The following is a 13,354-nucleotide window of genomic DNA, read 5'->3' as shown; positions in this document are numbered from 1 at the left end:
AGCTGAATTACTGGCTAGAATTCCTTTGTGCTGCCCTTCAGGTGCTCTCCTGCTGACCTGCAATCCCTCTACAGGATCTGAGCATCTCTTGCTGGCCCTGGCATCAAACTGGTAAGAGTGGGATGGACTGAGGTTCCCCTCCCCCAGCAACTTTTAAGACCTTCTTCATCAGCTTGGCAAACCTATTCTCTTCCCCTTCTCTGACAGATGGATCCCATCAGCCCGCAGTAGACCAGGTTTCTCAAAGCAAGTCTCATGGTTTAAATAGCTGTACCCCCGGCTGTGGCACCAGTACTGTAACCATTTGTTGATTCTCCAGATTCATCTTGCCCTTTTAACCCCCTCCCTTTGACTGGGAGGATTGATGGAAAAACTACCTGCACTAGAGTCCTTTACTGCTGCTCCCAGGGCTCGGGAGTCCTTGATACTGCTCAGACTGCTCCTGGCTGCATCACTGGTGTCCACATGAAACAACATCAGCAGGTAATAGTCAGTGGACTTTATGAGGCCAGGTAGTCTCTCAGTGACATCCCTGATACAAGCCCCCAGTTAGCAGCACTCCTCTCTAGAGAGCACATCAGGTCAGCAAATGGGTGCCTCCTTACCTCTCAGAAGAGTCTCCTACCACAATCAACCATTGCCTTTTCTTAGTTGGGTTGGTTGTTATATGGGTGTGATATATAAATAATCGTGATTCGTGAAACAAATGGGTGATTACATCAAAATAAAACAAACAGATTGTAAAACTTAATTACACCCCCATAAAGAAATAAAACAGACCCTCACAAGGTCAAGAGGCCTAAAACCTCCTTACTATCCTAAGAATGAAATATAGTAGAACTTTAAATCTTTAGGCGCCTGTTCGTCCAAGAATACATGAATTATGACTGGTTGTAGAGATAACCCTTTTAACTTTAGTTGTAAGAAAACCCATATATTAAATACTTAGCAAAACCCTGTAGAGTGTATATGTATATGATATAATTAATATGCATGAAGTAACTAAGATAAATACTAAATGTACCCTGTAGTAAGGGTATGCAGATTTGGGAAACTGGTCCCATTTCTGTCACCCAACTGGCTACTTGCTTTTACCATATAATAAACTATTATTCGAAACTTATAGAAACTTGAGACTTTGTTTATCACATGGGGAACAGATCAGGCTGTCTTGCTCAGCTCATGTCTCTCCTGATGTGACAGGTCTTCAGTCTGCAGAGCAGTGAAGCAGTTCTGCAAGGGCATCTCAGGCTTTAGGCCAAGTCTTTTCCTTCTGCTATGAAGAAAGTTAACTCCATCCCAGTCAGACCCAGTATAGTGGAAAAAGTTCTTTTTATTTTTAAACATTTCATTGAATATTTTCTATATGCCCATGGCAGGAATATAAAAATAATAAAAGATTGAAAAGTAAGGTTGTGTAACAAAGAACTTTTAGTCTATTTTCATGACTACAGTGATATATTTATTAAGTTTTAAATTAGTGAGAAGGAAAAGTGATAGTGACCAAGTGTTGCTGGCTCCAGGCAAAGTTATGGAAGAGATCATCCTGAGTGTTGTTGCATGGCACATGCAGGACAACCAGGGGATCAAACCCAGCCAACATAGAATCATAGAATCATAGAATCGACTGGGTTGGAAGGGACCTCCGAGATCATCAAGTCCAACCCTTGGTCCACTACCACCGTGGTTACTAGACCATGGCACTAAGTGCCACATCCAGTCTTATCTTAAAAACCTCCAGGGATGGAGAATCCACCACCTCCCTGGGCAACCCATTCCAATGCCTGATTACCCTCTCTGTAAAGAATTTCTTCCTAATGTCCAACCTAAACCTCCCCTGGTACAACTAAAGACCATACCCTCTTGCCTTGCTGATAGTTGCCTGGGAGAAGAGACCAACCCCCATCTGGCTACAACCTCCTTTCAGGTAGTTGTAGAGAGTGATGAGGTCTCCCCTGAGCCTCCTCTTCTCCAGGTTGAACAATCCCACCTCCCTCAGCCTCCCCTCATAGGACTTGTGCTCAAGTCCCTTCACCAACCTCGTTACTCTTCTCTGGACCTACTCCAGCACCTCAATATCCTTCCTGAACTGAGGGACCCAGAACTGGACACATGGATTTATGAAAGGCGGGTCCTGCTTGACCAACCTGATCTTCCATGACCAGGTGACCCGCTTAGTAGATGAGGGGAAGGCCGTGGATGTTGTCTATCTAGACTTCAGTAAAACCTTTAACACCATCTCCCACAGCATCCTCCTATAAAAACTGGCTGCTTGCTGCTTGGACTCTTCGATGTGCAAATAAACTGGTTGGATGGCCAGATGAATTTCTTATGGATTCCCCCTCCAGCAAATTGATGCTCAGCTTATCCATTTTGATTTTTGTGTAAAACAACTAAGACCAGATGAAATGCTCAGATTTTCAAACCATTTTTTCTATTGGTAGAAAGTAGTCAGGGTTCTGAGAAAACATTTTCAGAGCAGTAACTTCTGAATATAAAAATTTTTCTGAGATATATGGTTCAATACATCTTTCTGAATATTTACAATATTCCCACATTCAGCATTTACTATCAGCTTAATCTTTCATGAATAAAATCATAATAATTGATAATATTTTGGGTCCCTCCCAGAACTGACAAATTAATTATTCATATTTTTGCTGTAAAGTAGAACTCAAATCTGTTTCTGTCATTATTCATAACAATTTACTTTAACTATTGCATAACAAATCAGAGTATCTAGAAGTAATCTAATTATTCCTTGTGTGAATTTATTTAAAAAAGAACACTTTGAGTAATAACTATGAAGAAAATAATTCAGAGTTTAGTGATATTTAATGATTTGATAAATTGCTACCCTTCCCCAGAACGAATCAGGGTAGCCTTATGTTATCTTAACAGTAGCTAACTGTGACCAACTAGGTCATTCTTGCACTTGGAAATAATCAAATACACAAAAACTTAATTTCCTGCAGCAGTCGTTTTCCCAGGCATCTACCATGGGGAGAACCCAAGATGTCTGGTGCACTGAATTCATGGAATGTGCAACTCCTGGACCCAAACAGGCACGTTGGTATATTATCTCTCTTTTTTGACACATCTCTTACGAAAGTTAATTAAAACCTCCAGTGCAGTGCTGCTTTATACTTGAAAACCACCATTAAGCAATAGCAGAAGAGTTGTGTGTTGTAGTTGACAAGCCCTTACAAGCAATTTTATTACAGTTTCAGATTATTTGGTAATTGACTGGATTTATTTCATGTAGTGAAGGCTTATTAACTTGATCAGAAGTTTCAGTCTGGATGCAGGAATTTCAGGTGGAGAGTTTTTTGATTTGTCAGTGTGGTATTTTTTTCTTTTATCTACAAAGAGTGCCATTTATCCTCCTACTGTTTTGAAACTGATAATTAATAGTCCACTATCACTTGGGAGATTCATGTTTATATATCATTTGTAAACACTGTAGAGTAATTATCAAGAAATATGTTATAGAATCAGATAAAATTAGTCTTATATTTCGTACAATTTTATCATATTATTTGTCTTTAATCAGAATTCAATAACTGAAAATTTTGAATTGTTGGTGATTCAACATGTGAAAGCCAAGCAAATTTATATGAAAATTATAATAATCATACTGTCCTTTTGTAGAACTTATTTAAAGCTATGCAAGTTACCAGAAAGGGAGAATGGAGCACTTCTTTATATTTCCTTCCCTCTTTTATGTCATTATTGCACTTTTTTCTGTTGCACTTCTTCCTATCCCACACTCCATTTCTTTTCCCAATACTTCCTTTCCCTTTTCCTCAACGGGATTACGGTATCATTGTCTTGCATTCCTGTTGTTTCTCCCCATTTATAGTTACCTTAATGACTTGGACCGCATAGCAGATTCGGCCTATCTGCCAACTCAGCAAGATGTGCTTAGAGTTCGAGTCCCAACAACAGGGATCATTGAATATCCATTTGACTTACAAAGTGTCATTTTCAGGTAGAAAAAAAGTTTAATGCCCATTTGCTTTGTTTCTTTTGTTTCCTTTTATATTACTAATACTGTGTATAGGATATTGGTTAAAAGTAAAAATTATTCAATGTTTTTAAAATTTGAACTTGTTCATTTTATTTTCATGTTTTTGTCCATATATGATTAGCAGCTGTTGTTAAAGACGTCAAGAGGATGAGAGACAGATTTGTCTTTTTATGAAGGTAGTTATTATTGGTAGAAAACCTGGAAGTAATTTTTCAATAAAATTAGTATATCTAATTTATTATGAATAATAAATTATGAAACGTAAAAGTACCACTTCTGTACTTGATTTTTAGAGAGAAGTGACATTTTGTAAATTTAATATCATTCCTACAAATAATTTTCCCCACAACTCATTTTGAGGTCAAATACAATTGCTTAAAGAATAACTATGCAGTTACAATTTCAATTTAGACACCCAAGTGTCTAGTTACATTGAGATCCATAATAAATCGTGAGTACAGTCTACCAGCAAATTTGAGGTTTTACTTTGACTATTAACAGCTTCAGTAAATACAGATTGTATTCTATTTCATCATCATGGCTGGGCTTCGCGAACGAAGATTTGGGAAGGCTTTATCCACATTTAGTATTCTATTTATACTCTTGAAATTAAGCAACCATGGCAAGTTTGGAATTTTGATTGGTAATTTCTTGGGAGAAAGGCAGACCACCAACTTCATTCTGTGGACATGTGTTTCTGCTGACTATACAAGGCATACATTCTAGAATCATGACTCAGAATCATAAGCGTTTTGAATATCAGAAATCTGAGGACTTTGAGATTTAAATTCATAATGCACATCAAACTAAAAAGCAAATATGATAACCTGTTTATTTACAACACATTCCATTAGTCTTCAATATGAAGGGTAAAATTTTTTAAGAAAAACAAACCAAATTGTGTTTTCAACTAAATTCTTAGAATCGGTGTTTCATATGTGTTTGTATCTTTATCTGCAAAGGTATTTGTGGAGTTGATGTGATCATTGTTAATTTTGCAGAATGGTGGATGTAGGAGGGCAACGATCAGAAAGAAGAAAATGGATACATTGCTTTGAAAATGTTACATCTATCATGTTCCTAGTAGCTCTTAGTGAATATGATCAAGTGCTTGTGGAGTCAGACAATGAGGTAAGCAAGCATCAGCATAAATCACCAGTTTTTAACAAACAATACTGTCACTAAAATTAATTTTAAATATTATTTACAAATTGATTAAAGCACAAGTTTGTAGAGAGCTTCAGTGTGTGTGCTTTTACATGTTTATTTGAATATTAAATTTTTTTGACCAGTAAAATATAATGATAGATTGAATGCTTCATGCTAAACAGCAAAACACAAAGTCGTTAGTCCTATTTTAGACATTTTCAGAGCAGGCTGACTCGTCCAGTCCTTGTTGTTTTCAAAATGTCTACCAACAGTTGTATTCAACTGCATGTAATGAAATGAGAATTTCTACAGGGATTAAGAGGCTAATCCTCAAATAATATGACACAAACTGATCTCTTCCATGGAGGGTCAGTAGAACCCATCAATTTTGTGTTAAAAGTGGAATAGGTGACTATAGAGAAATGTTCTTATTGTAGCTATTTGCATGGTTAGTGTTGTGTAGCAAAGCCATAAAAATACAGTGGGAATTAAAACAAAATTCATAGGTTCTTTGCTAGAACAGACCTAAAGTAGTAAACTTCATTTCATTGACTTAAAGTATAGGATTTATATTGGCTTATATTTCCTACTTGTGTTGCTATTTTAAAGAATAACAGAAGTAAAAAACTCATGGGTGGTGATGTATGAACTAATCAGGCAAAGTGCAGTAGCACCCAGTGTTTTGTATACAGTTTTACAAAGTGGGGGGAATTTATTATTTGGACTTTTTTCTTTCATAAAGACTATTCCTGTTATTCATCAAACTTACATGAGTTATTCCCCAACACTGTTCTATGAAAGTTTTTAGCATTCATTTACAAAAGTTAGATGAAAAAAAGAAAACATTTTAATGTTCTTCATGACTGTGTATATATGTTGATTTCATTGTTTAAGAGAAGGGTTGACATAGCAAGGTAAAACAGATGTCCCTGGGCAGTCATGATTGTATTCTCAACTTTCTTCAATATTAATTTTTTTAAGAAAGACTAGGAGTTCTGAAAGTTTTTAAATTTATACTTTTCCCGTAAAAGAAAGAAATCTCATTACAGTCTTTATATCATCAGACATCTCCTTAAAAATACAGCTGTTACAAAGAAGAAAATTTCAGTTGCTTATATAGTGAATACATCTTGTAATTTATTTTTGCATTCTTTTAACTTGGCAGGTATCAGAATGGGTTTTTTTTGTTTTGTAAGGCATATATCTTTGATGTTCTGGTCCAAACAGTAATGGAGTCTGACAACACGTTATAAAACAAAGCTTTATTGAGGAAGTAAGAAAAATTACCAATTCCCCCATATAGCAACTCACCCAATCACTGATAGCAAGCACAGGATCATAAGTGATGCCATGACTCTGGTGGACTGCTAGGGACATTTGGTGTCTGGGTCATCTGGCAGAAACAGCCAATTATGCAAATGTCTTAAATGTGGAGAAGAGTCAGGGCAGAGTATTGGCAGTCTGTCTAATATTGGTCAAGGGACAGGGTGTCAGAAGGCAAGGTGTCGTTTCCACTCCGTGATTCTCTCAAATCATCACTTGACACGGAGTTATAGATGAGGTTGTTATTTTGACAGGTTGTTAGTTATATAATTGACTAGATGAGGTTGGTGTTCCAACACCTGCAGAGTATAAGTTGCACAGTCAGAAGTTGAAAGCTGGTGCATCATGAGATAGGTACTGTAGAATCACCTCCACCAACTATCAGTTGTGCAGGCATCTGGAAGGTCATTATTACTACATCTTCCCAATTGCTATAAGAGAGGCTGTGAAAGAGATTACAACCAGCATCTGTTTATATCTAGTAGCCCCAACCCCGGTCAGGGAGTGGCTTGACCATGACTGCAAAAATGCTTTACAACAGTCTACAACCCCATCCACTGATATGCAACAAAACATAAATAATTACATAAAGTAGATAATTACAAAAAGTGCAGTCAAAATATTTTGACAGATGCCCTGAAATATGGGAACCAAGAGGTAAGTCATGACCACAATTCACCAATTCCCCAATTGATATCTTCAGTTGCCACCTGGTGCAAGGGCTTTAGTTGTTCCTAGGTTTTCTTAAGGTCAGTCTCAATGCATCAATCTTGGTTGACACAAACATAGCAGGTAGTTTATACTAATATGCAAATGCCACCTTGTGTAGCCATCAAGTACTCTAAGGCTAGTGGTTTTAAAGAGAAGTCTATGGTACTTGAACAACTTCTTGCTGCAGTGCTTGGATGGCATCAATTGTTACATTTTCTATATTTTTCAGAGTAGCAGAGAGATTGATGATCACTTTCTCCAGCTCAGAGACCCCAACCAAGGAAGGAGGGTCTGGATAAACTGGTGAAATATGCATCCTCATTCTATCAAAGGGTTAAAACCACATCAATATTGCAGGGCATCAGGATAATTGTGGACATGGGTCATGGAGAGGTTTACTTCAACATGCATTGCAGGCACTATTAGTCTGGGTGTATAGACCTCCTCTCTCTCCATGGGAAGATTTTCATGGCTCAACTGCTGCACAACCAGTATAGACCAGGGGCATCTATTGTGATAAGGTCCCAGCAGCAAGTGGTGTCTTTCAGGCAATTGTCAGTATTGACACAGTAGGTTTGCATGGTGTAGGATGGGCCCTGCCACATGGTTTGTCATTGATCATGGGACAGATCATAGCCCATAAAGTTTTGGAGGACGTAGAATTCTGATCCATGCTTTACCAAGACGGCAGTGGGTAGTCAGTGTTTGAGAGACTAACCTGAATAGAGTAATATCTGACAAAAATTTTAGGTGTACAGCCCCACAATTCCACCAATACCAGCATTCCCACCACAGGAAACCCTTGGTTCACAGATGCAGGATGCTATGTACAAATCCAACAGTCAGTTCCCTTTCTGACATTCACCAGTGCCTGAGAGAATTAACAAGTTGGGATACCAACCAACAAGGTTCTGGTAGACCTCTTGGGGAAGAGTGGCTGGAAAACTGCTCAGCAGAAAAGGACCTTGCGGTGTTGGTCACCAGTTGACTGAATATGAGCCAGCAGTGTGACCAGGTGGCCAAGAAGGCCAATAGCATTTTGGCTTGTATGAACATTGTGGTTTAACTCCAACCAGCAGCCAAGCACCATGCAACTGCTCACTCATTCCCCCACCAGTAGGATCAGGGAGAGAATTGGAAGGGTAAAAGCTAGAAAACTCAAGGGTTGAGATAAAGACAGTTTAATAGGGAAAGCAAAAGCAGCACACACAAGCAAAGCAAGTAAATCATTCACTGCTTCCCATAGGCAGGCAGGTGTTCAACCATCTCCAGGAGAGCAGGGCCCCATCACATGTAATGGTTACTTGGGAAGACAAACGCCCTCACTGTAAATGTTCCTCTCTTCCTCCTTCTTCCTCAACTTTATATACTGAGCATGATGCCATATAGTATGGAACACCCATTTGGTCAGTTTGGTTCACCTGTCTCCTCCCAGCCTTCCATGCACCCCCAACTTCCTTGCCAGTGTGGCAGTACAAAAAACAGAAAAGGCCTTGGCTCTGTTCAAACACTGCTCAGAAATAACAAAAACATCCCTACTATCATCACTGTGTTCAGCACAAATCCAAAACATAGCCCCATACCAGCCACTGTGAAGAAAATTAACTCTACCCCAGCCAAAACCAGCACAATCAGAAATAGTGTGACCAGCAGGACTAGGGAAGTAATTGTCCCCCTGTACTCGGCACTGGTGAGGCTTCACCTTGAGTACTGTGTTTAGTTTCGGGCCCCTCATGAAAAAACAGGTGCTGGAGCATGTCCAGAGAAGGTCAATGAAGCTTGTGAAGGCTCTAGAGTACAAGTCTTTTGAGGAGTGGCTGAGGGGTTGTTTATCCTGGAGAAAAGGAGGCTCAAGGGGAGACCATATCACTCTCTAAAACTACCTAGAAGGAGATTGTAGCAAGGTGGGTATCAGTCTCTCGTTCCTTGTAACAAGCACTAGAACAAGAGAAAATGACCTGAAGTTGCACCAGGGGAGGTTTAGATTGGATATTAGGAAAAAATTATTCACCAAAGGGGTTGTCAAGCATTGGAACAGGCTACCAAGGAAAGTGGTTGAGTCACTATCCCTGGAAGTATTTAAAAGATGTGTAGATGTGGCACTTAGGACATTGTTTAGTGGTGGAGTTGGCAGTGCTGGGTTAATGGTTGGACTCAATGATCTTTGAGGTCTTTTCCAATCTAAATGATTCTATGATTGTCATTAAGAACAATATCCACAGTATATTCAAAAGAAGGGCTTGCTCAGAATAACCAACAATAGTACAAGTAAAGCAACTACGGTAAACAGCAATATAGCAGGAGGATTTTTCCAGATTGTTATGGTTGAGATAAAGACAGTTTAATAGGTAAAGCAAAAGCTGTGCATGAAAGCAAAGCAAAATAAGGAATTCATTCACTACTTCCCAGTGATAGGCAGATGTTTAGCCATTTCCAGAAAAACAGGGTTCTATAATGTATTAACAGTTATTTGGGTAGACAAATGTCATAACACTGAACATCCTTGATCCCCCTCCCCTCATCCTTCCCCCATATTCTTGTCCACCTCAGCCTACTCACTGGTGGGGCAGTGTGAGAAGCAGAATAGGCCTTGGTACTGTACAAGCACTGTTCAGAAATAACTACAACATCCCTATATTATCAACACTGTTTTGGTCACAAATCCAAAACATAGCACCATATGAGCTGCTATCAAGAAAATTAACTCTATCCCAACCAAAACCAGTACATATATCAGTCTGTTCATCCAGGGTGGTCCAGTAGTGGGACTGAGTGAATGGTTTCTGGTTCATTAGGTATATTATCACTTCCAGAAATGTAAAATCACTTTTAGGGCAGCCCAAAGGGGAAGTCTGTGGATCCAATGACAACCAACCTGTCAGCCTCACCTCCATGCCCAGGAAGATCATGGAACAGAACCTCCAAGAAGCTATGCTGAGACACATGGAGAACAGGAAAGTGATTCAAGACAGCCAACATGTCTTCCCCAAGGACATGTCCTGCCTGATCAACCAAGTGGCCTTCTATGACTACATCAGTGGACAAGGGAATAGCTACAAATGTCATTTATCTGAACTTCTGTAAGGCCTTTGGCACAGTCCCCCACAACAACCTTCTCTCTAAATTGGAGAACTGTGTATTTGATGACTCAGCTATTCAGTGGATGAGGAATTGGCTAGATGGTTGCATCCAGAGGGTAGTGGTGAACAGCTCAATGTCCAGATAGAGACCAGTGACAAGTGACATCCCTCAGGGCCCCACATTGGGGCCAGTGCTGTTTCATATCTGCATCAGTGACATAGACAAGGGGTTTGAGTGCACCCTCAGCAAGTTTGCAAATGACACCCAACTGAGCGGTGCAGTTGACACACCTAAAGGACAGGATGCCATCCAGAGGGACCTGAACAAGATCCAGAGGTGGGCCCATATAAAGCTCATGAAGTTCAACAAGGCCAAGTGCAAGGGCCTGCACCTGGTTTGGGGCAACCTCCAGTACAGGTTGGGGGATGAAGGGATTGAGAGCAACCCTGAGGAGAGGGACTTGAGTACCAGCAGATGAAAAACTGTACATGAGCTGGCAATGTGCACTTGCAACCCAGAAAGCCAACTGTATCCTGGGTTACATACAAAGAAGTGTGGCCAGCAAGTCAAGGGAGGTGATTCTCCCTCTCTACTACACTCTCGTGAGACTCCACCTGGAGTATTGTGTCCAACTCTGGAGTCCTCAGTACAAAAAAGACATGGACCTGTAAGGGCAGGTCCACATAAACAAAGTGTATTTTTCTCAGAATGTGGGTGCGGCAGAAATAAAAAAATGTTTAAAAAGTGTTAGTTCTCACCTTAAATTAAGAAACTGACAATAAATATTATTCTTATTCCTCACTGTGATGTGTCAGGTTCATTAAGGAAGGCAATAATTGAACTTGACTGCTTTGATAATCAGTCAATGGATATTTTTTTTACATGGCTTAATTCAAATAAACTTTGAACTGTGAAAGACTATTAAAATTTCAACACCAAATTGAGTGTGTATAAATGCCCTACTTTTTTCTTACAGATAGCATCAGTGTGATACTATGATAGAATCTAATCCTTCTTTGATACTTGTACCTGTCAGCTGTGTTAGAGATCTGACTCAAAAACTTGCAGTGTTCTACTGCTCCTCTTGCATTGCTTTCATGGTCAAATTAAACAGTATGAATTTTGAAAGATGTCCTACTTTCTTTTTCTAATTAGTCCACTGCATGATATTATCTGAAGGTTTTTTCCTTGTATACTATGACAAAGAAAACTATACTTTTTGACTTATTTGTGCAATTCTTTTCAGTTAATACATTGTTTCATTAATCTTATTTTCATGTATAAATATAAATCTATAAGGATTATTATTTGCCATTCAGTTCATCTGCGTTTGTTTATATGGCCCTTCATCATTCTGAAACTGTTTTAGAGTTCTTAAGGCTCAGGTTTGTATTTTCAAAATGTAGTGCATGATAGACTTTCTACTGTTAATCTGTTTCTTTCCTTGTTTAGGTTATTCAAGAGAAATACATTTGGATTATAAATCAGATGAGGCTATAGTAAGTTGAGAGGTTTCACCAGTGTATCTCAATGGCTTTTACTTACTGGGTATATGTGAGATTGAGTTAGCCACCATTTCTGAATTCATATCCTTAGAGGAGTTAAGTCTTCAACTACTCTGTAAGGGGACATCATGCATAGAAATAACACAAGTGTTCAGACTGCTTGTCTTTCAGAACCCTGTATAGGATGATGCTTAAATGATATATCCATGAAATTGCAATCCAGATCTGCAAATAACAATTTGGAGGTTTCAAATGGGAAAAGCATGGATAGCTAGCCAAGTTGTATCATAATTATGACTCCTCTAACAACCAATTCTCAGAAACAATGTCATCACATGACCTTGAACACTTCCAGGGATGCATCCACAACTTCTCTGGGCAACCTGTTCCAGTGCCTCACCACCCTCACAGTAAAGAATTTCTTCCTAATATCTAAAACTATCCTCTTTCAGTTTAAAATCATTACCCCTTGTTCTATCACTACATACCCTTGTAAAATGAAGGGATCGACTCTCTGATAATTCCCTGATGTCCTATAGGTCAAACTTTCCTTGAGTTATATCAGTGGATCTAGAGAAACTTGCAGTTTTATCAAAAAGCAGAGTTTAAAACTTATTTTTAAAAAAGTTCAATTTTAAATAAGTTAAATTTAATTTTAAATTAATTTATTTAAAGTAACTTCTTTCCTTAAATAAAGGACTTTTCCTACATAAAGTATATTATTATTCTATATGCCAGGAAAAGAATTTCAGGCAAGGAAGGCAAGAGACCAGCATGACTGAGTTGAGACCTGCTGGTAAAACTAAAGGGCAAGAAGGAAATACATGGGCAGTGGAAGCAGGGAGAGGTATCCTGGGAAGAGCATAGGGACACTGTCTGGTTGTGTAGGGATGGGCTCAGGAAGGCCAAGGTGCAGCTAGAGCTGAACTTGGCAAGGGATACAAAGAAACCATGTGGTGCAGTCAACATGCTGAAGGGAAGGGATGCCATCCAGAGGGACCTGGACAGACTTGAGAGGTGGGAATGTGTGAACCCCATGAAGTTCAACAAGGCCAAGTGCAAGGTCCTGCACATGGGTCAGGGCAATCTCAAGTGTAAATGCAGGCTGGGTAGAGAACAGATTGAGTGCAGCTCTGGGGAGAAGGACTTGGGGATGTTTGTAGACAAGGAGCTCAACATGTCTCATCAATGTGCACTTGCAGCCCAGAAAACCAGCCGCATCCTGGGTTGCATCAAAAGAAGTGTGACCAGTAGGTCAATAGAGGTGATTCTGTCCCTCCACTCTACTCTTGTGAGACCACACCTGGAGTACTGCATCCAGCTCTGGGGCCCCTGGCACAAGAAAGACATAGACCTATTGGAACGAGTCCAGAGGAGGGCCACGAAGATGATCAAAGGGCTGGAACACCTCTCCTATGAAGACAGGCTGAGACAGCTGGGGTTGTTCAACCTGGAGAAGACAAGGCCTTGGGGAGACCTTATAGCAGCCTTCCAATACCTAAATGGGGCTTACAGGAAGGCTGGAGAGTGGCTTTTTGCAATGGCAAGCAGTGAC

The 13,354-nt window shown here is 39.5% G+C and overlaps 1 protein-coding gene across 1 annotated transcript in view; it reads left to right on the top strand.

The window, feature by feature from the left end:
- LOC113957785 (guanine nucleotide-binding protein G(q) subunit alpha) overlaps window positions 1-13,354 on the top strand; it is a 164,403-nt gene that overhangs the window by 137,387 nt on the left and 13,662 nt on the right. The window contains exons 4-5 of the mRNA XM_027665558.1: window positions 3,863-3,991; window positions 5,032-5,161. Coding sequence (XP_027521359.1) covers window positions 3,863-3,991; window positions 5,032-5,161 — 259 coding nt within the window. The remainder of the gene's footprint in view (window positions 1-3,862; window positions 3,992-5,031; window positions 5,162-13,354) is intronic.

This window comes from Corapipo altera, unplaced genomic scaffold, assembly GCF_003945725.1.
Source record: "Corapipo altera isolate COAL_440 unplaced genomic scaffold, ASM394572v1 61148, whole genome shotgun sequence".
Taxonomy (NCBI): domain Eukaryota; kingdom Metazoa; phylum Chordata; class Aves; order Passeriformes; family Pipridae; genus Corapipo; species Corapipo altera.
Note: the sequence above shows the minus strand (reverse complement) of the source record. Positions and strands in the feature narration are given on the sequence as shown.